This window comes from Taudactylus pleione, unplaced genomic scaffold (assembly GCF_031769625.1).
Source record: "Taudactylus pleione unplaced genomic scaffold, aTauple2 ptg000646l, whole genome shotgun sequence".
Classification (NCBI taxonomy): domain Eukaryota; kingdom Metazoa; phylum Chordata; class Amphibia; order Anura; family Myobatrachidae; genus Taudactylus; species Taudactylus pleione.
Window position 1 is genome coordinate 311,133 of NW_028285048.1, and position 27,389 is coordinate 338,521.

The 27,389-nt window shown below is 48.3% G+C and overlaps 1 protein-coding gene across 3 annotated transcripts in view; it reads right to left on the reverse strand.

Moving 5' to 3' along the window:
* Nucleotides 1–27,389, reverse strand: part of LOC148478898 (uncharacterized) — a 219,021-nt gene that overhangs the window by 34,616 nt on the left and 157,016 nt on the right. For all 3 annotated transcript variants that reach the window (XM_088455229.1, XM_088455230.1, XM_088455228.1), the window contains exon 13: nucleotides 15,645–15,814. In XM_088455229.1, the coding sequence (XP_088311355.1) occupies nucleotides 15,645–15,814 (170 nt within the window). The remainder of the gene's footprint in view (nucleotides 1–15,644; nucleotides 15,815–27,389) is intronic.

Here is a 27,389-nt window from a genome sequence, read left to right on the forward strand (position 1 = left end):
TCACCTGGTAGTCACCTAGTAGTCAATGAGCAGTCACCTAGCAGACATCAAGCAGTCAACTAGTATTCACCTAGTAGTCACTTAGCAGTCACCAAGGAGTCACCTAGTAGTCAATGAGCAGTCACAAAGCAGTCACATGGTAGTCAGCTAGTAGTCAATGAGCATCACCTAGAAGTCACCAAGCAGTCACCAAGCAGTCACCTAGAAGTCAACTAGTAGTTACCTAGCAGTCACCAAGCAGTCACCTAGGCAGAAACACAAATGGCTGGAAGAGAATAAGGTAAAGCTGGCGCTAAGGAGTAAATGAAAATCAAAAGAATAAAAAGTTAAGTATTAAAAAAATCAGAAATTGGCCATATGAAGTGCTTTTATACACAATAATATTTTGTCTAAAATTAATAACAAAAGAATATTAAAACAATACTGTGTAATATACCTATATGTACATGAGAGAAAAATTAGTGGAAATATTCTCAGTTCACCAGAGTGAGAATTGTGTATAATTACTACAGCCAAGGAAAGTCAATGTTAGTGGTGGACATAATTACCGGCACCCAGAACAGTCCTATAGGGGATATGCAGTGACACACGCTATCATTGGCCAGTCACATAATTAACGTTATTTTAGTGTTGATGAATAAGCCCCTTATACTCACATTTATCTGCTACTCAGACCCACACCCAGCGCTTCCTCAGCTCATTTATACTCAGTTATCTGCTACTCAGACCCACACCCAGCGCTTCCTCATCTCATTTATACTCACATTTATCTGCTACTCAGACCCACACCCAGCGCTTCCTCAGCTCATTTATACTCACAGTTATCTGCTACTCAGACCCACACCCAGCGCTTCCTCAGCTCATTTATACTCACAGTTATCTGCTACTCAGACCCACACCCAGCGCTTCCTCAGCTCATTTATACTCAGTTATCTGCTACTCAGACCCACACCCAGCGCTTCCTCAGCTCATTTATACTCACAGTTATCTGCTACTCAGACCCACACCCAGCGCTTCCTCAGCTCATTTATACTCACATTTATCTGCTACTCAGACCCACACCCAGCGCTTCCTCATCTCATTTATACTCAGTTATCTGCTACTCAGACCCACACCCAGCGCTTCCTCATCTCATTTATACTCACAGTTATCTGCGACTCAGACCCACACCTAGCGCTTCCTCAGCTCATTTATACTCAGTTATCTGCTACTCAGACCCACACCCAGCGCTTCCTCAGCTCATTTATACTCACAGTTATCTGCTACTCAGACCAACACCCAGCGCTTCCTCAGCTCATTTATACTCACATTTATCTGCTACTCAGACCCACACCCAGCGCTTCCTCAGCTCATTTATACTCACATTTATCTGCTACTCAGACCCACACCCAGCGCTTCCTCAGCTCATTTATACTCAGTTATCTGCTACTCAGACCCACACCCAGCGCTTCCTCAGCTCATTTATACTCACAGTTATCTGCTACTCAGACCCACACCCAGCGCTTCCTCAGCTCATTTATACTCACAGTTATCTGCTACTTAGACCCACACCCAGCGCTTCCTCATCTCATTTATACTCACATTTATCTGCTACTCAGACCCACACCCAGCGCTTCCTCATCTCATTTATACTCAGTTATCTGCTACTCAGACCCACACCCAGCGCTTCCTCAGCTCATTTATACTCAGTTATCTGCTACTCAGACCCACACCCAGCGCTTCCTCATCTCATTTATACTCACATTTATCTGCTACTCAGACCCACACCCAGCACTTCCTCATCTCATTTATACTCACATTTATCTGCTACTCAGACCCACACCCAGCGCTTCCTCAGCTCATTTATACTCACAGTTATCTGCTACTCACACCCACACCCAGCACTTCCTCATCTCATTTATACTCAGTTATCTGCTACTCAGACCCACGCCCAGCGCTTCCTCATCTCATTTATACTCACAGTTATCTGCTACTCAGACCCACACCCAGCGCTTCCTCATCTCATTTATACTCACAGTTATCTGCTACTCAGACCCACGCCCAGCGCTTCCTCATCTCATTTATACTCACAGTTATCTGCTACTCAGACCCACGCCCAGCGCTTCCTCATCTCATTTATACTCTCAGTTATCTGCTACTCAGACCCACGCCCAGCGCTTCCTCAGCTCATATATACTCACAGTTATCTGTTACTCAGACACACGCCCAGCGCTTCCTCATCTCATTTATACTCAGTTATCTGCTACTCAGACCCACGCCCAGCACTTCCTCAGCTCATTTATACTCACAGTTATCTGCTACTCAGACCCACGCCCAGCGCTTCCTCATCTCATTTATACTCAGTTATCTGCTACTCAGACCCACACCCAGCGCTTCCTCAGCTCATTTATACTCACAGTTATCTGCTACTCAGACCCACGCCCAGCGCTTCCTCATCTCATTTATACTCACAGTTATCTGCTACTCAGACCCACACCCAGCGCTTCCTCAGCTCATTTATACTCAGTTATCTGCTACTCAGACCCACGCCCAGCGCTTCCTCAGCTCATTTATACTCACATTTATCTGCTACTCAGACCCACACCCAGCGCTTCCTCAGCTCATTTATACTCACAGTTATCTGCTACTCAGACACACACCCAGCGCTTCCTCAGCTCATTTATACTCACAGTTATCTGCTACTCAGACCCACACCCAGCGCTTCCTCAGCTCATTTATACTCACAGTTATCTGCTACTCAGACCCACACCCAGCACTTCCTCATCTCATTTATACTCAGTTATCTGCTACTCAGACCCACACCCAGCGCTTCCTCATCTCATTTATACTCACAGTTATCTGCTACTCAGACCCACACCCAGCGCTTCCTCAGCTCATTTATACTCACAGTTATCTGCTACTCAGACCCACACCCAGCGCTTCCTCAGCTCATTTATACTCACAGTTATCTGCTACTCAGACCCACACCCAGCGCTTCCTCAGCTCATTTATACTCACAGTTATCTGCTACTCAGACCCACACCCAGCGCTTCCTCAGCTCATCTATACTCACATTTATCTGCTACTCAGACCCACACCCAGCGCTTCCTCATCTCATTTATACTCACAGTTATCTGCTACTCAGACCCACACCCAGCGCTTCCTCAGCTCATTTATACTCACAGTTATCTACTACTCAGACCCACACCCAGCGCTTCCTCAGCTCATTTATACTCAGTTATCTGCTACTCAGACCCACACCCAGCGCTTCCTCAGCTCATTTATACTCACATTTATCTGCTACTCAGACCCACACCCAGCGCTTCCTCAGCTCATTTATACTCACAGTTATCTGCTACTCAGACCCACACCCAGCGCTTCCTCAGCTCATTTATACTCAGTTATCTGCTACTCAGACCCACGCCCAGCGCTTCCTCAGCTCATTTATACTCACATTTATCTGCTACTCAGACCCACACCCAGCGCTTCCTCAGCTCATTTATACTCACAGTTATCTGCTACTCAGACACACACCCAGCGCTTCCTCAGCTCATTTATACTCACAGTTATCTGCTACTCAGACCCACACCCAGCGCTTCCTCAGCTCATTTATACTCACAGTTATCTGCTACTCAGACCCACACCCAGCGCTTCCTCATCTCATTTATACTCAGTTATCTGCTACTCAGACCCACACCCAGCGCTTCCTCATCTCATTTATACTCACAGTTATCTGCTACTCAGACCCACACCCAGCGCTTCCTCAGCTCATTTATACTCACAGTTATCTGCTACTCAGACCCACACCCAGCGCTTCCTCAGCTCATTTATACTCACAGTTATCTGCTACTCAGACCCACACCCAGCGCTTCCTCAGCTCATCTATACTCACATTTATCTGCTACTCAGACCCACACCCAGCGCTTCCTCATCTCATTTATACTCACAGTTATCTGCTACTCAGACCCACACCCAGCGCTTCCTCAGCTCATTTATACTCACAGTTATCTACTACTCAGACCCACACCCAGCGCTTCCTCATCTCATTTATACTCAGTTATCTGCTACTCAGACCCACGCCCAGCACTTCCTCAGCTCATTTATACTCACAGTTATCTGCTACTCAGACCCACACCCAGCGCTTCCTCAGCTAATTTATACTCACATTTATCTGCTACTCAGACCCACACCCAGCGCTTCCTCAGCTCATTTATACTCACAGTTATCTGCTACTGCACAATCATACCATGCGTTATCCCCTATGGTACTTCCTGAGTGGGTCATTGAGAATGGCCGCCATAACCGAGACGAGTAAAGGCCCGTTTCCGGCATACGGGATCGAAAAGCAGGATGTGACATGCCTCTAAAATAGTCAACACACCCCGTTGCATCCCCCATACGCTCCCTGGCCGTCAACAACATTGTGAATACACACTCACAGCGTGCGACTACGATAATGAAACTTGACGCATGACTCACACCCATGCCCACCACGAGTCATACCCACGGCCAGCGCAACTCAGATCCACGCCCAGAGCGACTCAGACCCACGCCCACCGCGACTGAGACACACGCGCAGTGCATTTTGTAAAAACATCAGCATAGCATATGACTCTGAATTAGGCGCTACGTTAGGGCGGAGTATTGATGAGAGCGGGAACAGCCCAGGTCCTGGCAGTGCTACACTCAGCATCCTCATCATGAGACGGCCAGCTTTAAGCATATAGGCTGCTAATGGTCACATGATCTCCTGCCCACACTACTGACACTGAGAGGGAGTGACACAGTCTTACAGATGATGTCACTATTGTTACAGCTCGGGTCACCATGAGGGGTTCTCCTTACAGAGACAATGGAGTATTTATTGGGCTCTAGGTTTAGTCTTTACTCCTGTTGCCACTTTAATTCCATAATCAGGTGCTTTGTAAATACTGTAGTTAATCTCCCAATATCTGTACATGACACTGACACGAGGGACCCGCAATGGCTCCGTCTGCCTCTAAAATGATTGTAAGCTCTGATGATCAAGGCCAGGATAGCTGTATTCTGCACACAATGTATCACATTATCACACCCACAGCCTCTTACATGTGGATAGATTATATAGCCGTACAGATATACAGTGCACCAGTGCTCGGAGACCATGCCCCCATACATTGGGGGCATGCATGCCCACATACATTGGGGGCATGGTCATAATTCACACTGACATTTCCCGTCACGCTGGGGCTGCAGGTGGGATGGTGCGATATTATACATAGTATGAGCTGCACGCTAATAATAATATATATAGACAGAGATAAAACACATGGAGCTGCCTCATCACGGCTGTAATGTAACTTGATAATTGCTAAAAAGAGAGAATGGAAAACAAGTTCTCAGCAATTTGCAAACGGCTAAGATAAAAGTCACTTAGCCAATGTGTAACAGAGAATAAACCATAGAGTTCTTCTATCAGATTATCTCCTCCTTACACTAATACGTGTGACTGTGCCCATGTCCTCATCACATACCAGAGCCCTGCTCTGATACATGACAATGGCAGCTGTGTGCCGGGAACATGGATGTGTTATACATGTGACCTAATCACATACCAGAGCCCTGCTCCGAGACATGGCAATGGCAGCTGTGTGTGCCGGGAACATGGATGTGTTATCTGTGTCCTCATCACATACCAGAACCCTGCTCCGAGACATGGCAATGGCAGCTGTGTGCCGGGAACATGGATGTGTTATCTGTGTCCTCATCACATACCAGAACCCTGCTCCGAGACATGGCAATGGCAGCTGTGTGTGCCGGGAACATGGATGTGTTATCTGTGCCCTCATCACATACCAGAGCCCTGCTCCGAGACATGATAATGGCAGCTGTGTGCCGGGAACATGGATGTGTTATCTATGTCCTCATCACATACCAGAACCCTGCTCCGAGACATGACAATGGCAGCTGTGTGTGCCGGGAACATGGATGTGTTATCTGTGTCCTCATCACATACCAGAGCCCTGCTCCGAGACATGAGAATGGCAGCTGTGTGTGTGCCGGGAACATGGATGTGTTATCTGTGTCCTCATCACATACCAGAGCCCTGCTCCGAGACATGACAATGGCAGCTGTGTGCAGGGAACATGGATGTGTTATACATGTGTCCTCATCACATACCAGAGCCCTGCTCCGAGACATGACAATGGCAGCTGTGTGTGCTGGGAACATGGATGTGTTATCTGTGTTCTCATCACATACCAGAACCCTGCTCCGAGACATGACAATGGCAGCTGTGTGCAGGGAACATGGATGTGTTATCTGTGTCCTCATCACATACCAGAGCCCTGCTCCGATACATGACAATGGCAGCTGTGTGTGTGTGAGTCTGGCTATTAAACACAATATAGTGATGTAATACTTCCATTATTGGGAAAGTTCCCCAATGGGGGCTATGCACAACTGTACCCTCTTCTCTGGCCTGTGATCTAAGGAACTGGCACCGGAGGGTAAATGGGGAGAGTGATAGCCTGGTCTGGGGCAGACTGTCTCACATGAATGTGTAATAAAACTCATATAGAGGTCAGGTGGAGAGGGAGCAGCCAATCAGCTTCCTGCTCTTTTCTCTAGCACATTCTATGTAATTGCTGTGGGTAACACCTCCAACTGACCTCTGCAGAAAGTCTCGCTGCTCCTGGTACATGGGTCTGGGGATTCGTTTTTGGAGGGGCCATACCCTGAATCCCACTATCCTGCCATAGATATATGAGGATCTGACACTCTCCGGGGTTACTGGACCAGCGGTCAGTACTCAGACAGGTGTACACCCGCATTACGCACGGAGAAAGGTAGGAAACCGCATTATCAGACTTATCAATTAGCCATTTTTATGAGGAAGGGGACAAAGTCATATTTAGGATCTGAAACTTGCACTAAACAGAAAGTACTCCATCATACTTGTTTCTTCTGCCCATACGGGTCCATCCGGTCAGGTTGTGGCCTAGGATCGGCCACTCCCCTCAGCGCCAGCGAGTGACAGGCTGAGGATTATACCTGGGGTCTGCTAGGACACCCATGTGCTCGCTCCGTGATGTTGTTCCTGCGGTTGCCATCATGGACGTAACCATGACAGTCTACATCACCTGACTAAAACTTTACCAAATGGTAGCATTGGCTGCTGTATGTATCCTCCAATAAGGCTGCTACCTTAGGGTATATAACCGGGCTCTGGACAACAGGAAGTTGCCTGTACAACGTTGTTACCTCCAGTTTAAGCTCGTCATTGCAGCATTCCAGGTCCCAAGCTCTGTTGCTTCTAGTGACGTGTTCCATGGTGTGTGTACGCCGAGTACAATCTATTCAGAGTCATCTCCTATACTAACTCGGTGTACTTAGTGCATTCATCAAGTACCATCTTGTTATACCAATCTCCTGCGACAGTTCTGCGTCTGAAGCCACAGCGTGTGTACGTAGTACATTCATCAGGTACCATCTCATCATACCAATCTCCTGTGACAGTGCTGCATCTAAAGCCCACCCACCCTTATGTTGTATAAACAGGACATGCACACTTTAACAAACCAATCACTTCAGCGCCAGGGTCTGCCACACGACTGTGGCTGAAATGATTGGTTCGTTTGGGTCCCCACAAAACAAGCTGGCAATTAATCTGTCCCTGGACAAACTGGCCCTACGGAGGCAAGATGTTGTCCTCATCCTCCTCATCCACCGATTCCTCACCCTCTTCAGTGTTGTGTACATCCTCATCCTCACAGAGTATTAACTCAGTCCCCGCTGGAATCCACCACCACAGGTCTCTCTGTACGTTCTGGAGGCTGGTCTCCCTGGAAGAGCTGATAATTCATTTTTATGAACATCATCTTCTCCACATTTTGTGGAAGCAACCTCCTACGCCTTTCGCTGACAAGGTTCCCGGCTGCACTAAACACTCTTTCGGAGTACACACTGGAGGGGGGGCAACTCAGGTAAAATAGAGCCAGTTTGTACAGAGGCCTCCAAATTGCCTCTTTTTCCTGCCAGTACAGGTATGGACTGTCTGACATGCCTACTTGGATGCTGTCACCGATGTAATCCTTCACCATTCTGTCAATGGTGACAGTATCATATGCAGTGACAGTAGACATGTCAGAAATTGTTGCCAGGTCCTTCAGTCCGGACCAGATGTCCAAACTTGGTCCTGCCTGCCCTGCATCACGGTTGCTTAGAATACCTAAGTTTTTTCCTGGCAGCCCCAGTTGCGGGAGAAAATGAAGGAGCTGTTGACGTGTCACGTTCCGCTTCAACTGACAGTGTTTTCACCAGCAGGTCTTTGCACCTCTGCAGGCTTGTGTCGGCCGGAAAGAGAGACACCACATATGCTTTAAACCTAGGATCGAGCACGGTGGCCAAAATTTAGTGGTCTGATTTCAACAGATTGACCACCCTGGAATCCTGGCAAAGTGAATGAAGGGCTTCAGCCACAAGTCCCACATGCCGAGCGGAATCGCTCCGTCTTAGCTCCTCCTTCACTTTCTCCAGCTGCTTCTGCAAAAGCCTGATGAGGGGAATGACCTGACTCAAGCTGGCAGTGTCTGAACTGACTTCACATGTGGCAAGTTCGAAGGGCTTGAACCTTGCACAACACGGAAATCATTCTCCACTGCGCTTGAGTCAGGTGCATACCCCCTCCTTTGCCTATGTCATAGGTGGATGTATAGGCTTGAATGGCCTTTTGCTGCTCCTCCATCCTCTGAAGCATATAGAGGGTTGAGTTCCACCACGTCACAACCTCTTGCTTCAGGTGATGGTGGGGCAGGTTCAAGAGTGTTTGCTGGCGCTCCAGTCTTCGGCACGCAGTCGCTGAATGGCGAAAGTGGGCAGAAATTTTTCGGGCCACCCAAAGCGTCTCCTGCACGCCCCTGTCGCTTTTCAAAAAATTCTGTACCACCAAGTTTATTCTGTGAGCAAAACATGGGACGTGCTGGAATTTGCCCAGATGTAATGCCCGCACAATATTGGTGGCGTTGTCAGATATCACAAATCCCCAGGAGAGTCTAAGTGGGGTAAGCTACTGGGCGATGATTTCCCTCAGTTTCTCTAAGAGGTTGTCGGGGGTGTGCCTCTTACTGAAACCGGTGATACACAGCGTAGCCTGCCTTGGAACGAGCTGGCGTTTCTGAGATGCTGCTGCTGTTGCTGTGTAAGGTGATACATCTACCCAGTGGGCTGTCACAGTCATATAGTCCTTAGTCGGCATTTTTCAGGACACTGAGGACACTTTTTCTGATGTTTCTGTACAGTCTCGGTATCGCCTGCCTAGTGAAGTGGAATCTAGAAGGGATTTGGAACCGGGGACACACTACCTCCATCAATTGTCTAAATCCCACTGCACTAATGGCGGATACCGGACGCACGTCTAACACCAACATAGCAGTCAAGGCCTCAGTTATACGTTTTGCTTCAGGATGACTGCTGTCGTACTTCATCCTCCTCGCTAAGGACTGTTGGAGGGTCAATTGTTTAGTAAAAGTAGTGGTGTTCCTACTTCCTCTCTGGGATGATGAATGACTCCCAGCAGCAGCAACAGCAGCAGCAGCAGGCGTAGCAATGCAAGATCCTACGGAGGAATCCCGGATAGGAGAGTCAGTCATGCCAGTGACATGGCCTGCAGGACTAATTCCGATCCTGACTAAGGAGGAAATTGACGAGGAGGGAGTTGACGGTGTGGTTTGCAGGATACAACAGGACAATGGGATTTAGGTGTCCCTGGACTGCTTACGGTCTTAGCCAAAGTTTCTGAACTTGACAGTAACTTTTTATGAATGCGCTGCAGGTGCCGTATAAGGGAGGATGTTCCTAGGTGGTTAACGTCCCTACCCCTACTTATTTCACCTTTACGTATGGTACATATGGCAAGACAGTTGTTGTCCGGATTTGGATAGAAATATTGCCAGTCCAAAGAGGTGGAATGTTTGGTCTTCTGCCCAGGCATGACCGTGATGGGCTTTTTCATCCCACGGACAACAACTGTCTCCCCCGGAGCCTGATTTAAACAAACCACATCACCATCAGAATCCTCCTCGCCAACTTCCTCCTCAGCGCCAGCTACACCTGTATCCTCATCCTGTTGTACTTCAACAGTGACATCTTCAATTTGCATATCAGCAAGTGGACTGTGGGTGCTCCTTTCAGCACTTACAGGGGGCGTGCAAATGGTGGAAAGAGCCACCTCTTCCCGTCCAGTGCTGGGAAGGTCAGGCATTGCAACCGCCACCACACTTGGACTCTCCTTGGGGATTTGTGATATCTTCTTAGAAAGCACAGTTCTTCGCTGTGCTTTTGCCAGCTTAACTCTTTAGATTTTTTTAGTGGGAGGAGGGCTTCCATCGTCATGTGAAGCTGAACCACTAGTCATGAACATAGGGAAAGACCTTAGCCGTTCCTTGCCACTCCGTGTCGTAAATGGCATATTGGCAAGTTTACGTTTCTCCTCAGACGATTTAAATGTTTTTTTCAAGGTCATTTTCCTGAACTTTGCCATTTGGGATTGTGTGTGCCCTCTACTATGACATTGGGCATCGGCCTTGGCAGACGACGTTGATGGCATGTTATCGTCTATGTCATGACTAGTGGCAGCAGCTTCAGCACTAGGAGGAAGTGGTTCTTGATCTTTCCCTATTTTATTTTTAATCGGAGAAAGTTTGGTCCTCCATTTATGTTATATTGATATATACGTGCGGCTAAGGCGCACACAAACACAGAAAATAATTTTTTATTTTTGTTGGAGACTAGTGCACTTTGTGGGTTACATCTCCCTTTAAGAAATGAGCCAGTCGGCCCTTTACTTATGGGACACAGGCGCACGCTTGGCGCTGCTCCTTTGTTGATGCACGTACAGCTACAGCCCACACAATTCACAAACACAGAAAATATTTTTTTATTTTGTTTGGAGTGCCCTTTGGGGGTTTGCAGCACCCTTTAGCGGTCAATCCAGCCGGCCCTTTATTTATGGGACACAGGCGCACGCTTGGCACTATTTTGTTGATGCACGTGCGGCTACTGCGCACACAATTCACAAACACAGAAAATATTTTTTATTTTGTTTGGAGTGCCCTTTGGGGGTTACATCTCCCTTTAAGAAATGAGCCAGCCGGCCTTTTACTTATGGGACACAGGCGCACGCTTGGCGCTGCTCCTTTGTTGATGCACGTGCAGCCACAGTGCACACAATTCACAAACAGACATTTTTTTTTTTTTTTTTTGCACTTGGGGGGAGCACCCCTGATGGACAGAGCACCCCCTGGACAACACTACAGCACCCCTTTAGGACTGGGACACTGCACAGGACTTTGGAGTGGACACAGCCCCTATGGACAACTGACTGCACAACACAGTCCAGCCAGCCCCTATGGACTTTGAAGTAGTGGACACAGCCCCTATGGACAACAACAGCACAGCACTACACTACACTACACAGCCAGCCCTAACTCCCACCCTCCCTCTTCACTGTCCACAGCAGAGTGTGAAAATGGCACCGACGCGGGTACCTTATATAGGATCTAAAACTCGCGAGACCCGGAAGGCGGGATGATGACGTTTTGCCTCGATTTCAGATCCGAGTCAGGCGGGAAAAGTCGAGCCTGACACAGATCAGCCTCGGATCGGGGGGGTTCGGATTTCAGAAATCCGAACCCGCTCACCCCTAGTGGTAACCCACAGCTTAGCTAGCGACCTGGAGGCCGAACTTAAAAAATCAAGCGGCCGCCCTCATTCAAAGAGAGCGATCGCTTCGTGCGACTGCCTTTGACTGAGGGCCTTAGTGTGTATTCTATACATTACTTTATTCAAAACCTCCAATATCTATCCCCTGTGCCTTCCCTGTGATTATGTTCTTTCATTTGTTCCCACTTGTGCCGGATACCTGACCAAAGGGCCGCGACCTGCTTGCTGGGTGCAGCTTAAACCCAAATCCCGCTTGGAGGGGTCACCGGTGAACACCTCCCAGTAAGTTAGACTCTGTGCCTTTGGTCAGGTCTCGCCAACATCCGGTACTAGTGGATGAGGAAGTCACTGATCCAGGCCCCTCGCCTCCTGTTCCTTTCCCAACCTGGGTCTACGTCTTCCAACTCCGTGGCAGATAATCACCTTAGCCTGAGTGTGACACATCCCAATCATTCCTCATGGCAGAACACGATTCCTGGGGCAGAGATTTGGGGACATGGTAATGCTATGATATCATCACATGTAGGAAGAGATTTGGGGACATGGTAATGCCATGATGTCATCACATGTAGGAAGAGATTTGGGGTCATGGTAATGCTATGATGTCATCACATGTAGGAAGAGATTTGGGGACATGGTAATGCCATGATGTCATCACATGTAGGAAGAGATTTGGGGTCATGGTAATGCTATGATGTCATCACATGTAGGAAGAGATTTGGGGACATGGTAATGCCATGATGTCATCACATGTACACCTCTACAACACTCACACTACACCTCTAGAACTACAAAAAGTGTTCTATGCTCTGTAACATCAGAACTACCCGTGTAGGGACTATGCAGTGTTCTACAGGTGTAATGTCAATGTTCTACAGGTGTAGTGCGCAAGTTTTCGTATTAAGAGTTTTCTAGGTGTAGTGTAGTGCTGATGTTATACAGGTGTAGTGTGAGTGCTCTACTGGTGTAGTACCTACCTTCTAGAGGTGTAATGTAGTGTGCTAGAGTTGTAGTGCGAGTGTTTTTGAAATGTTGTCCTGATGTTGCAAAGTATAGAACACTTTCTGCAGTTCTAGAGGTGTAGTGCTGATGTTCTAGAGGTGTAGTGCTAATGTTCTACAGGTGTAATGTGAGTGCTCTACTGGTGTAGTACCTACCTTCTAGAGGTGTAATGCGAGTGTTTTAGAGGTGTAGTGTAGTGTGAGTGTTCACAGGTGTAGTGTTGATGTTCTAGAGGTGTAGTGTGAATGTTCAAGAGGTGTAATTTTAGAGTTAATGTTCTAGAGGTGTAGTGTTAGTGTTCTAGAGGTGTTGTGCTGATGTTAGCGCATAGAACACTTTTTGCAGTTCTAGAGGTGTAGTGTGATTGTCATAGAGGTGTAGTGCGACTGTTTTTGAAGTGTTGTGCTGATGTTACAAAGGATAAAACACTTTCTGCAGGTCTAGAGGTGTAGTGTGAATGTCATAGAGGCGTAGTGCTGATGTTCTAGAGGTGGAATGTAGTGTTGAAGTTCTACAGGTGTAGTGTAAGAGTTCTACCGGGGTAGTGCTGATGTTCTAGAGGTGTAGGGCTGATTTTACAGAGGATAAAATACTTTCTGTAGTTCTACAGGTGTAGTGCTAGTGTTCTTGAAGTGTTGTGCTGATGTTATGGAGTGTAGAACACTTACAGTTCTAGAGGTGTAGTGCTGATATTCTAGAGGTGTATTGTGAGCATTTTAGGGGTGTATTGTGAGCGTTCTAGATTGTTGTGCTGATGTTACAAACACTTTTTGCAGTTCTAGAGGTGTAGTGTGAGTGTTCTAGAAGTGCAGCGTGAGCGTTCTAGAAATGCAGCGTGAGTGTTCTATAGGTGTAGCATGAGCGTTCTAGAGGTGCAGTATGAGCATTGTAGAGGTGTAGTGTGAGTGTTTTAGAGATGTAATGTGAGCTTTCTAGAGGTGTACTGTGAGTGTTGTAGAGGTGTTGTGCTGAAGTTACAGGGCATAGAATACTTTTTGCAGCTCTAGAGGTGTAAAGTGAGTGTTGTAGAGGTGTAATGTGAGTGTTGTAGAGGTACAGTGTGAGCTTTCTAGAGGTGTAGTGCGAGTGCTGTAGAGGTATAGTGTGAGTACTGGAGAGGTGTAGTGCGAGTGCTGTAGAGGTGTAGCGCGAGTGCTGTAGAGGTGTAATGTGAGTGTTGTAGAGGTGTAGTGCTGATTACAGGGCATAGAATACTTTTTACAGTTCTAGAGGTGTAGCGTGAGTGCTCTAGAGGTGTAGCGTGAGCGCTCTAGAGGGGTACTGTGAGCGCTCTAGAGGGGTACTGTGAGCGCTCTAGAGGGGTACTGTGAGCGCTCTAGAGGGGTACTGTGAGCGCTCTAGAGGGGTACTGTGAGCGCTCTAGAGGGGTACTGTGAGCGCTCTAGAGGGGTACTGTGAGCGCTCTAGAGGGGTACTGTGAGCGCTCTAGAGGGGTACTGTGAGCGCTCTAGAGGGGTACTGTGAGCGCTCTAGAGGTGTACTGTGAGCGCTCTAGAGGTGTACTGTGAGCGCTCTAGAGGTGTACTGTGAGCGCTCTAGAGGTGTACTGTGAGCGCTCTAGAGGTGTACTGTGAGCGCTCTAGAGGTGTACTGTGAGCGCTCTAGAGGTGTACTGTGAGCGCTGTACAGGTGTACTGTGAGCGCTGTACAGGTGTACTGTGAGCGCTGTACAGGTGTACTGTGAGCGCTGTACAGGTGTACTGTGAGCGCTGTACAGGTGTACTGTGAGCGCTGTACAGGTGTACTGTGAGCGCTGTACAGGTGTACTGTGAGCGCTGTACAGGTGTACTGTGAGCGCTGTACAGGTGTACTGTGAGCGCTGTACAGGTGTACTGTGAGCGCTGTACAGGTGTACTGTGAGCGCTGTACAGGTGTACTGTGAGCGCTGTACAGGTGTACTGTGAGCGCTGTACAGGTGTACTGTGAGCGCTGTACAGGTGTACTGTGAGCGCTGTACAGGTGTACTGTGAGCGCTGTACAGGTGTACTGTGAGTGCTGTACAGGTGTACTGTGAGTGCTGTACAGGTGTACTGTGAGTGCTGTACAGGTGTACTGTGAGTGCTGTACAGGTGTACTGTGAGTGCTGTAGAGGTGTACTGTGAGTGCTGTAGAGGTGTACTGTGAGTGCTGTAGAGGTGTAGTGAGTGCTGTAGAGGTGTACTGTGAGTGCTGTAGAGGTGTACTGTGAGTGCTGTAGAGGTGTAGTGAGTGCTGTAGAGGTGTACTGTGAGTGCTGTAGAGGTATAGTGAGTGCTGTAGAGGTACTGTGAGTGCTGTAGAGGTGTAGTGAGTGTTGTAGAGGTGTAGTGAGTGCTGTAGAGGTGTACTGTGAGTGCTGTAGAGGTGTACTGTGAGTGCTGTAGAGGTGTAGTGCTGATGTTACAGGGCGTAGAACAGTCTCAGCGGAATCGGTATGAAATACCGCCGGCCATTCGATTCCCGGCAGCGCCTGTCCGACAGATGAGCAAAGCCCGGCAGTGGAAGCCTGACAGCGCTGGAAATCCTGATCGTTGCTAAGGTAAGTATAAACTAACCTAACCCCCTAACCCTCCTTAGGGGTGCCTAACCCTAACCTCCCCCCCAAGTGCCTAACCCTAACCCCTCCTTCCCCGCTGCCTAAACCTAAGTCCCCCGGGGGGTGCCTAACCCTAACCTCCCCCCAGGCGGTGCCTAACCCTAACCCTACCAGGGGGGTGCCTAACCCTAAGTTCTCCCCGGGAGCCCTAAACCTAACCCTCACCCCCGCGGCTGTCCACTCGCGGCGCCCGGCATCCCTTCGATTGGGATGCCGGTCTCCCGGCGTCGGGGAAATGTCATGCGTCTACATCTAGACACCCGGCATTTCACCCTCGCCGGGATATGACAGTCGGGCAGCCGGTTTCCCGGTTGTATACCGTCTCAGCTGCCAGTCTGCCTGTATAACGCAGTGTATCGTGTGTCACCTTCTCGCCGCAGCTGTCACACAGGCTGACACAATCCAGCTCCTGGAAGATCCGGCCATTGTCTGCGCTGGTATAGATCATGGCTGCGTAGCGATTCAGCAGCGTTTCCTCTGGGTAAAGTGCCTGAGAGAGAAACAATTCCATGTTCCGGTCTTCTGTCTTCTGGGACTCTAATGAAAAAACATGTTGATTAGAAGATGCAGAGAGCTCCCCCTGTGTTTCTCCCCGTCCCCACTAGATGGCAGCTGACACCCATCGCCAGCGCACGCATCATGTGCATGTATTTATCTGCTATATTTAAATCGCTTTTTTTCCATCTTGGTGTTTAAAGAGAATTCCCTGGAGACACTTAGTAAACATTAGCAGCGATTTCTTAGTGCTGAAGAGGCCTCGCCTCACTGCAAGCAGAAATGCAATTAATTAATAGAATTAATTGTATTGGACAAAATAATTCCAAAATACATAGACACAGTGATGAGATAATAAGTGTTATCGCTGTAATGGTTGCACACAAACACATACATGTGCATTTAATCAGCAGCACGAAAAATCACTGAAAACAGCAGCGACGAGACTTTTCTAAATCTATTTCTCCCCATAAACCCCCCAAAATTACAAGCAGATGTCCCCAGCATTCTCCAGCTCCAGCCGGTTACTGCTCCTCTATGTGCACCCACCGCCTTCCCAGAGAATGCAACATGTTGCTTAAATATCACTTATTATTAAATACAATGACCAAATATCAGTCACTCTGAGCCAGGTCCTGCAGGAGAATAACCCCCCACACTAGACACCCCCTGCTATCAGGAAACCTAGGGCAATGCCTATTGCTGATAGCAGGAAGTGACTGATCACAGTATTGGGGTGACTAGTGTAATGGATCAGGTGATCACAGTATTGGGGTGACTAGTGTAATGGATCAGCTGATTACAGTATTGGGGTGACTAGTGTAATGGATCAGCTGATCACAGTATTGGGGTGACTAGTGTAATGGATCAGCTAATTACAGTATGTGTGACGACAACACAATTTAAGCGAATGAAATGACTGTCACGACGACATCTGCGCTGTAATATGGGTCACACACACTGACCAGGGAATTCCTGATTTCATGCTCTGCGCCTTTATAAACATAAAATGCACTTGTAACTTCTGTCTACAGGTGGAAATGATTTGTTTTCAGGCCTCTTATGGGCCGGTAGTAAAAGCTGACAGACTGCACCCATAGGGGTAAGTGACAGCTGGGCAGCACCGTACATGGGACATAGATGACGTACAATCAGCCATAGAGGGGACTCCGTACACAGACTGCACCCATAGGGGTAAGTGACAGCTGAGCAGCACCGTGCATGGGACATAGATGACGTACAATCAGCCATAGAGGGGACTCTGTACACAGACTGCACCCATAGGGGTAAGTGACAGCTGAGCAGCACCGTGCATGGGACATAGATGACGTACAATCAGCCATAGAGGGGACTCCGTACACAGACTGCACCCATAGGGGTAAGTGACAGCTGAGCAGCACCGTGCATGGGACATAGATGACGTACAATCAGCCATAGAGGGGACTCTGTACACAGACTGCACCCATAGGGGTAAGTGACAGCTGAGCAGCACCGTGCATGGGACATAGATGACGTACAATCAGCCATAGAGGGGACTCCGTACACAGACTGCACCCATAGGGGTAAGTGACAGCTGAGCAGCACCGTGCATGGGACATAGATGACGTACAATCAGCCATAGAGGGGACTCTGTACACAGACTGCACCCATAGGGGTAAGTGACAGCTGAGCAGCACCGTGCATGGGACATAGATGACGTACAATCAGCCATAGAGGGGACTCCGTACACAGACTGCACCCATAGGGGTAAGTGACAGCTGAGCAGCACCGTGCATGGGACATAGATGACGTACAATCAGCCATAGAGAGGACTCCGTACACAGACTGCACCCATAGGGGTAAGTGACAGCTGGGCAGCACCGTGCATGGGACATAGATGACGTACAATCAGCCATAGAGAGGACTCCGTACACAGACTGCACCCATAGGGGTAAGTGACAGCTGGGCAGCACCGTGCATGGGACATAGATGACGTACAATCAGCCATAGAGAGGACTCCGTACACAGACTGCACCCATAGGGGTAAGTGACAGCTGAGCAGCACCGTGCATGGGACATAGATGACGTACAATCAGCCATAGAGAGGACTCCGTACACAGACTGCACCCATAGGGGTAAGTGACAGCTGGGCAGCACCGTGCATGGGACATAGATGACGTACAATCAGCCATAGAGGGGACTCCGTACACAGACTGCACCCATAGGGGTAAGTGACAGCTGAGCAGCACCGTGCATGGGACATAGATGACGTACAATCAGCCATAGAGGGGACTCTGTACACAGACTGCACCCATAGGGGTAAGTGACAGCTGAGCAGCACCGTGCATGGGACATAGATGACGTACAATCAGCCATAGAGGGGACTCCGTACACAGACTGCACCCATAGGGGTAAGTGACAGCTGAGCAGCACCGTGCATGGGACATAGATGACGTACAATCAGCCATAGAGAGGACTCCGTACACAGACTGCACCCATAGGGGTAAGTGACAGCTGGGCAGCACCGTGCATGGGACATAGATGACGTACAATCAGCCATAGAGGGGACTCCGTACACAGACTGCACCCATAGGGGTAAGTGACAGCTGAGCAGCACCGTGCATGGGACATAGATGACGTACAATCAGCCATAGAGGGGACTCCGTACACAGACTGCGCCCATAGGGGTAAGTGACAGCTGAGCAGCACCGTGCATGGGACATAGATGACGTACAATCAGCCATAGAGGGGACTCCGTACACAGACTGCACCCATAGGGGTAAGTGACAGCTGAGCAGCACCGTGCATGGGACATAGATGACGTACAATCAGCCATAGAGGGGACTCCGTACACAGACTGCACCCATAGGGGTAAGTGACAGCTGAGCAGCACCGTGCATGGGACATAGATGACGTACAATCAGCCATAGAAGGGACTCCGTACACACACTGCTGCATCCCACCATTGTACAGAGAATGTACCCCGTTATACCAAGGCATCCGATGCCCGAGGAGTGCCGCCTGGTCCTGTCTGTATGGGGCATTGTCTGATACATGAATTCTAGAGAGGCACCTGGCAACTACTTATCATGAATTGAGTGGCCTCCTATATGCAATAAATGCTGGCTATGGTAGAAAGGTGTCAGAACACGCAGAGCATCGCAGCTTGCTGGGTATGGGGATGTATAGCTGCAGACTGTCCACTGCTGAGAGCGCCTACAATGGGTAGGTGAGCGTCAGAACGGGACCCTGGAGCAATGGGAGAAGGTGACCTGGTCTGATGAATCACGTTTTCTCTTACACCATATGGATGGCCGGGAACGTGTGCGTCATTTACCTGGGGAAGAGGAGGCACCAGGATGCACAGAAGACAGCTGGCGGAGGCGGTGTGAGGCTCTGGGTACTTGGGTGCCTCCCCTGTCTACCTTTTCCGCACATCCCTGATCAATACTCCCCAAATTTCCAGCTCTATATACTGCTGCACCTTTGTGTAATGCCCACACGTACCCTCGGGTTCATATATGTATGTGTAACTCTGACTCTGATACCAGCCAGCATCTCCCCAGCCATTTACCTCACCCCACGTCACTGCCAGCATCTCCCCAGCCATTTACCTCACCCCACGTCACTGCCAGCTTCTCCCCAGCTATTTACCTCACCACACTGCCAGTGTCTCCCCAGCCATTTACCTCACCACACGTCACTGCCAGCATCTCCCCAGCCATTTACCTCACCACACGTCACTGCCAGCATCTCCCCAGCCATTTACCTCACCACACGTCACTGTCAGTGTCTCCCCAGCCATTTACCTCACCACACGTCACTGCCAGCATCTCCCCAGCCATTTACCTCACCTCACTGCCAGCGTCTCCCCAGCCATTTACCTCACCACACGTCACTGCCAGTGTCCCCCCAGCTATTTACCTCACCACACGTCACTGCCAGCATCTCCCCAGCCATTTACCTCACCCCACATCACTGCCAGCATCTCCCCAGCCATTTACCTCACCACACATCACTGCCAGCATTTCCCCAGCTATTTACCTCACCCCACGTCACTGCCAGCATCTCCCCAGCTATTTACCTCACCCCACGTCACTGCCAGCATGTCCCCAGCTATTTACCTGACCCCACGTCACTGCCAGCATCTCCCCAGCTATTTACCTCACCACACGTCACTGCCAGCATCTCCCCAGCCATTTACCTCACCACACGTCACTGCCAGTGTCTCCCCAGCCATTTACCTCACCACACGTCACTGCCAGCGTCTCCCCAGCCATTTACCTCACCACACGTCACTGCCAGCATCTCCCCATCCATTTACCTCACCTCACTGCCAGCGTCTCCCCAGCTATTTACCTCACCACACGTCACTGCCAGTGTCCCCCCAGCTATTTACCTCACCACACGTCACTGCCAGCATCTCCCCAGCTATTTACCTCACCACACGTCACTGCCAGTGTCTCCCCAGCCATTTACCTCACCTCACATTACTGCCAGTGCCTCACCAGCCATTTACCTCACTGATACATATATTATATACATTATATATCTACAACCAGCAAGTATCTGGCACTCACTGCAGTAAATATTTCATCCCGTTGCCCTGTGAAAGGAAACACATCCCAGTGACAAATCGCAGCAGCGCTCAGAGAATAAAAAGCTCAATACACACAATGTGCTCTCCCCGACGTTTCTATGTATTTATACATTATCTTTCTTGAAGAACGGCAATCACACAGCACATTGTGCTTACTCAGTTTTTTTTTGCCAGTGCTGCCGCTAATTGGTTATAATTATATATATATATATATATATATATATATATATCACACACACACACACATATACACACACACATATACACATTTATTAATGTTTCTAAAACAAACAAGTGGGGGTGTTGACCGTGGCAGCCAATCAGACTCTATCCTTTTCTAGGACGCAATAGAGAAGGGATAGTTAATATCGGATTGGCTGCTATAAGTACCGTAGCACCACTAGTTTTCATTTTTAGAAGCTTTAGTAAATCTAACCCATAGTATGTATATATTTCTCAGGACTTTAGTAACCCCGCAGTCAGGATGAAGTATTTATCCCTATACACTGCAGTGCCAAAAGTCATGGGATAGCAGTACGTAAAGGTAATGGAAGGTGGAGCCACCGTATTGAGATATCTTGGAAATGCCCAGACCTGCATCAGATTGAACACCGGCTAGGCTGCTCATGGCACGGTGATGTGAGTTATTAGAGTTGGGACGGGGCATGATAGTGGACGCCTGACGGATGGGATATTCCATTTCTGAAGTTGTGCGGACATTCAACATTTCTCCATCTACGGTGTCACGTGTGTACTGGGAATACCTCATGGAAGGCGCTACCACCCACCATGGACAGCGCAGTGGCCGACCACGGGAGCTTAATGATGGTGACCCGCGGTGTCTGGCCAGAATTGTCCATGATAACAGACAAGCGACACTGGCTCACGTCACATCCACATACAATGCAGGAGGCACCAGACGTATATCCAGCCGGTCAGCGCAGCGATCTTCCATGGGATATGGGAGAAAAGGACCTACCAGAGCGCCACTGTTAACCCTACGACACCGGGCCTCACCTGGTCTTGGGACGATGCTAATTGGACCCTGGAGGGCTGGCAGCATGTGGCGTGGTCGGATGAGTCACTGTTCCAGTTTTGGGCTGATTGTAGGGTCCGGGTGTGGCACAGACCCCATGAGGCCAGGGACCCCAGTTGTGAACAAGGCACAGTGCAGGCTGGTGATGGTTCCGTAGTGGTGTGTGTTCATGTGGCATGGGTGGGGTCCGCTGGTCCACCTGAACATGTCATTCACCGGTAACACTTACATTGCATGATGACTATTTGCAGCCTTTCATGGACTTCATGTACCCCCACAACGATGGATGGTGCGAGCCGGATAATGCACCGTGTCATCGGTCCCAACTTGTACAGAATTTTTTGGAGGAGCATTCTGGAGAGTACTGATGAATGATGTGTCCACCGCATTCACCCAAAATGAACCCAGCCGAGCATATATGAGATGTGGTCCATTCGCACCTGCAGGGGCGTGCATAAATTATCCACCGCGTGGCCATAAGCAGCCTCAGCACTGATAGCGTGCGTGGGTGTTAGCAATTTCTAAGTAAGGTCAGGGCCTGTGCAAGTGTGCGTATGGGTCCGATGTTACCAATGGTTTCGCTATGTTCCCCTGGTATACGGATATGAGTAAGTGGGCGTCCTTATGTCAGGATGCAATTGCAATGTGAATGCAAACATTTAAATGGCACCGCTGATATTAGTAACTGCGCAGTCTGCGTATAAGCAGAATTGCGCTCCATAGTGAATCAGGCACTGTGTCCCTCTTGATAACTTGCTCCATTTATATACAGAAGTGAAGCTTAGGAAATAGTAGGAGAATTAGAAGCACACAGTGATCACAGATACGCGTTTCGCTGTGAAGCTTAGGAAATAGGAGAATTAGAACACAGTGATCACAGATACGCGTTTCGCTGTGAAGCTTAGGAAATAGTAGGAGCATTGGAATTCGAAGCACACAGTGATCACGGATACGCATTTCACTGTCAAGCTTAGCCAAGACATACATGTGCAGGAGATAAATCAAACCTACTATAGAGGACAGGTGCAACCAATCAGCTCCCAAATATTGTTATATAGAATAGAATAAATGTGACTGGTTGCTTTTAGCAGATTCTCTACTTGTCCTGTTTAGTGGGTTTGAGACATCTCCCCCAGTGTGACACAGCGTATGGGACAGCGCCTCATCAATACAATACAGTGAGATTATTCACTATCAGTTCCTTATATAGCACCAGTACACTCCAATGTGCTTTACTATTGGGAACAAACAAGTAATAAAACAAGGCTGGGTAATAAACAGACAGAGGTACGAGGGCCCTGCTCACAGGCTTACACTCTATGGGATAGACATAATCTGTGCCTAGTGCTTCCATAGGGGTCTTATGCTAATATACGGTATATACAGTATGTGTGTCTGCGCTAATGTATCATTAAAGCAGTCATTTTTCCTTTATCTGGAATTTGGGAACATGTCTAAGCAATGTCTGTAAATGTGTCCTCAGTAGATCTATAATAAAAGACAGACATGTGTTATAATGACATACGTAGCGCAGATTAATGACAGCGTTTACCGCACAGCTAAAGCCTCAAGTTTAACGCCCGGAACAAATCAAATATTAGTCAATTTCCCAGTGAGATAAAGCCGCTAATACTGCGCCGTAACCCGCAGACTCCACTCTAAGTGCTGGCATCTATGGGTTTCAATGCGCATTAATCCATACATTCACATTGGTCTTTTTGTTGAATTTTAGGATAAGGTTTAGACTTAGGAGTTCGGCTTAAAAAAGCAAAAAATCGTATGTCGACATTCTGATGTCAACATTCTGTCAGTGTCGACAATTTAACCATGTCACCCTACTTATAATCAGACATATTGGTTGTCGACCCAGTGTCCATGTCGAACTTCTGAATGTTGACTGCTGATACTAAACCCAATGGAGCTCTTTCCTTTGCCCTGGACTCTGCTTCTGCAACTGCCACCATTAGCCTAGAGAAGTCTTCATCCTCGGCACTCAGCCCTGACACTCCTCACACCTCCTTCCCATCTTCACACTCCTTCCCTCTGATCTTGGCTTTGCCTCCCACATTGGCTCCACTGTGACTCCACACCCCCAGTACTGCTGCTCTTCTCCCCACCCCATTCCTTCTCTGTTCCTCTTCCACATTCCCAAACTATGTAATAGATCCCTGGTTCCTTCCCACGCACCCTGGCAACTATCCCTCATCTTTTCCCATCTCTCTACCTAGTGCTCCATCGCTCAGTACCTGTACCCATCAGCATCATGGAAGGTTCTGTCATTGACCCCTTTCAGTTCTCCTTCTATTCCTCTTTTCTTGATTCACTCATCAGACTTTGGGGCCTCCAATATCAGCTGTATGGTGATCACATCAGAATTTACTTCAGTTCTCCTGACCAAACCCCTTTTGTCCTCTTTGGTATCACTAGCTGCCTGATGGCCATCAACTCTTGGATGTCCTAATGCCTCCTGTAACTCAATTCCACTGTCTGGATGTCATCCTTGAATCTGCCCTGTCGCTCACCAGCTTCATTCAGTTCCTCTCCCAACTGGGGCATTTTCTCACTCTGGGAACCACTAAAATCCTCATTCATGCCCTCATCATCTCTCACCTAGATTACTGTAAACTACTCCTCACTTTCCTGACTTCTACCCTAGTCCCCTTCCTCCCACCCTCATCTTTGCTGCACGTCTCATTTTCTTTTCATGTCCATCCCCCTCTGCTCTCCCTCTTTGTGACTACCTGTAGCCCCCCTAAAATGTAAGCTCTAACAAGCAGTGCCCTTTCTACTTTGGTGGTCACTATGTACTTATGTAAATTTCGGCTTGTAATTATATATGCATTTAATTTGTTAACATGTCTATAATGGTCCTAAGACTAAGTGGTCACCTTTATACTTATTGCTGTATATTCCTTTCCTATAAAGAGGGAGCGGACAACAGACTTTCCATGACCCAGCGATCAGCCAGTAGTGTATAAGGGCTTGGGACAATCCTGTATGTTACATCTTCAGAAGCTTAGAATAATGCTTATGTAAAATATCCGCAAAGAGGTCAGCACTATGCAGACAGTGTCTCTCCAGGCAGGCTGGTGGTGGAGGCACTGTACTGTCAATTTATCCTCAGGCAGGTTAGAGGCGGAGGCACTATGCAGACAGTTTCTCTCCAGGCAGGCTGGTGGTGGAGGCACTGTACTGTCAATTTCTGCTCAGGCAGGTTAGAGGCGGAGGCACTATGCAGACAGTGTCTCTCCAGGCAGGCTGGTGGTGGAGGCACTGTACTGTCAATTTATCCTCAGGCAGGTTAGAGGCGGAGGCACTATGCAGACAGTTTCTCTTCAGGTAAGCACAGCACTGTCAGTAGCTCCTCAGGTAAGATGGCGGCAATGCGCTGTCACTTTCTCCTGAGGAAACCCAGGGTAAAAGCACTGCACTATCAGTTTCTCCTCAGGCAGGCTGGAGGCACTGCATAGCGAGTTTTTGAACAGGCAGAAGGTGGAGGCATTGGGCAGCCAGATTCTCCTCAGGTAGGCTGGATGTGGGGACATTGGGCAATCAGTTTGTCAGGGAGGTTGGAGGCACTGGGCAGTACATTTGACACAGGCTGGAGGTAGAGGTACTGGACATTCAGTTTTTCACAGGCTGAAGGCACTGGGCAGTCAGTTTGTCAGGCAGGCTGGGGGTGGAGGCACTGGGCAGTAAGATTATCAGGCAGGCTGGGGGTGGCGGCACTGGGCAGTCAGATTATCAGGCAGGCTGGGGGTGGAGGCGCTGGGCAGTCAGATTATCAGGCAGGCTGGGGGTGGAGGCACTGAGCAAGCTGATGAGCACCATCTAGAGCAGAAATATGGCTTCTATGCACAATAAAGGAGAAAGCAGCGTAACCAGTATTAGTCTTGTAGCTGTCTGGGGTAGATACAGAAGAGCTGCCCAGTAGGGGGTGGTAGCTACAGGCTATGGCAGCAGAACATATGTCTGAAGGACACCCCGGACAGAAATGCCTCACGTCTGCTGCATCTTTAACTTGTTACCAGCTTTGGACTAACCACATTGTCCTTACAGAAAGCTGGTCCCTATTACGCTATAAGAGATAAATCCTGCTGCAATCTTTGATGTAGGAGCTTAATATCCTCTTCTTAGCAGGGAGATGAATTTTATGCTTTGCAGACTCACCTACATGTGACGGCCGGAAAACACTTTGCATCAAATATCTGACAAGTTTAAATCAGTCGATCTGAAGAAAAGTTGCTAAATGCTGTCAGCATCCTGGGGAAGCGTTAATTTCTGACCATCCAGGGGGGGGACGGGGGACGGGGGGGGGGGGTCTCCTATCTGGGCCCTGGTCTATGTGACTGAATTGTGTCTATTATAAAGTCCTCCTGTACTGTGTGTTGCTGGGTACGTGGTGGCAGTGTTTATTTGTATCCTAATTTATAGTAACCTCAGAGGCCAGCGCTCACTCCTGCCCTCCGCCACCTCAATGCCATCATCAAACAGCGATCGCTGCGTCTTGGAGCCAGGAACAGACGCAATGTGACGCATTCATCGTCTTTATTAGTATATTAAGCAACTAAAATAAAACTATAACTGCAAAAAATAACTCTGTAATGTCCTTTACACAGGCAGGAGGGCGCGAGACCGGCTGTATCATCGATGTGGTTACACACTGACCAGAAATCATTGTCAGAATAACGTGTACACAGAGACCTGAAAGACAAACATCCCTAATCCACCATATCCATCTCCAAATGTCACGTCCACCTCCCGGTGTACAAATACAGGGACTGGCAGAATATAGCGAGTCCCTGAGGCCGGACCCCCAGGGAGCAGACGATCCATCTATATTCCATCGCGCACCGCAGTGTTTGCACCTTATTATAACCATTAATACATCCCTGAAATGACTCTGTTATTGAGTGTTCTGAAAAAGGAAGAGGGCTCATTACACTGGGGTCTCGGGGGAGACCCCCAGCCCGAATACCTCTACCCACGCTCATGTAAGGTGAAGACCTGTACTTGTTTCAGGTGTTATCAGACAGAGCCCATCAGACTACATTATCCGCAGGGAACGCAGCGCAATCCGTCTACTCAGGAAAACAAACACGTGAAGCGGCAGCGTGAGGGGGTCCTGTCCCTGCCAGCACTATGGGGGGCTGACCCCCACCTTGTAATACAAACTATGGGATGAGATTATTAATGAAAGTCCAACTCTACTCCTAGAAAATATTACCAGGACCAGCCAGCAAGACTGTATACAGGTACTGACAGCCGGGAGTGTAACATATATACTATATATACAGGTACTGACAGCCGGGAGTGTAACATATATACTATATATACAGGTACTGACAGCCGGGAGTGTAACATATATACTATATATATATACACAGGTACTGACAGCCGGGAGTGTAACATATATACTATATATATATATACAGGTACTGACAGCCGGGAGTGTAACATATATACTATATATATATATACACAGGTACTGACAGCCGGGAGTGTAATATATACTATATATATATATATATACACAGGTACTGACAGCCGGGAGTGTAACATATATACTATATATATATACACAGGTACTGACAGCCGGGAGTGTAACATATATACTATATATATATATACAGGTACTGACAGCCGGGAGTGTAACATATACTATATATATATATACACAGGTACTGACAGCCGGGAGTGTAATATATACTATATATATATATATATATACACAGGTACTGACAGCCGGGAGTGTAACATATATACTATATATATATATACAGGTACTGACAGCCGGGAGTGTAACATATATACTATATATATATACACAGGTACTGACAGCCGGGAGTGTAACATATATACTATATATATATATATATACAGGTACTGACAGCCGGGAGTGTAACATATACTATATATATATATACACAGGTACTGACAGCCGGGAGTGTAACATATATACTATATATATATATATATACAGGTACTGACAGCCGGGAGTG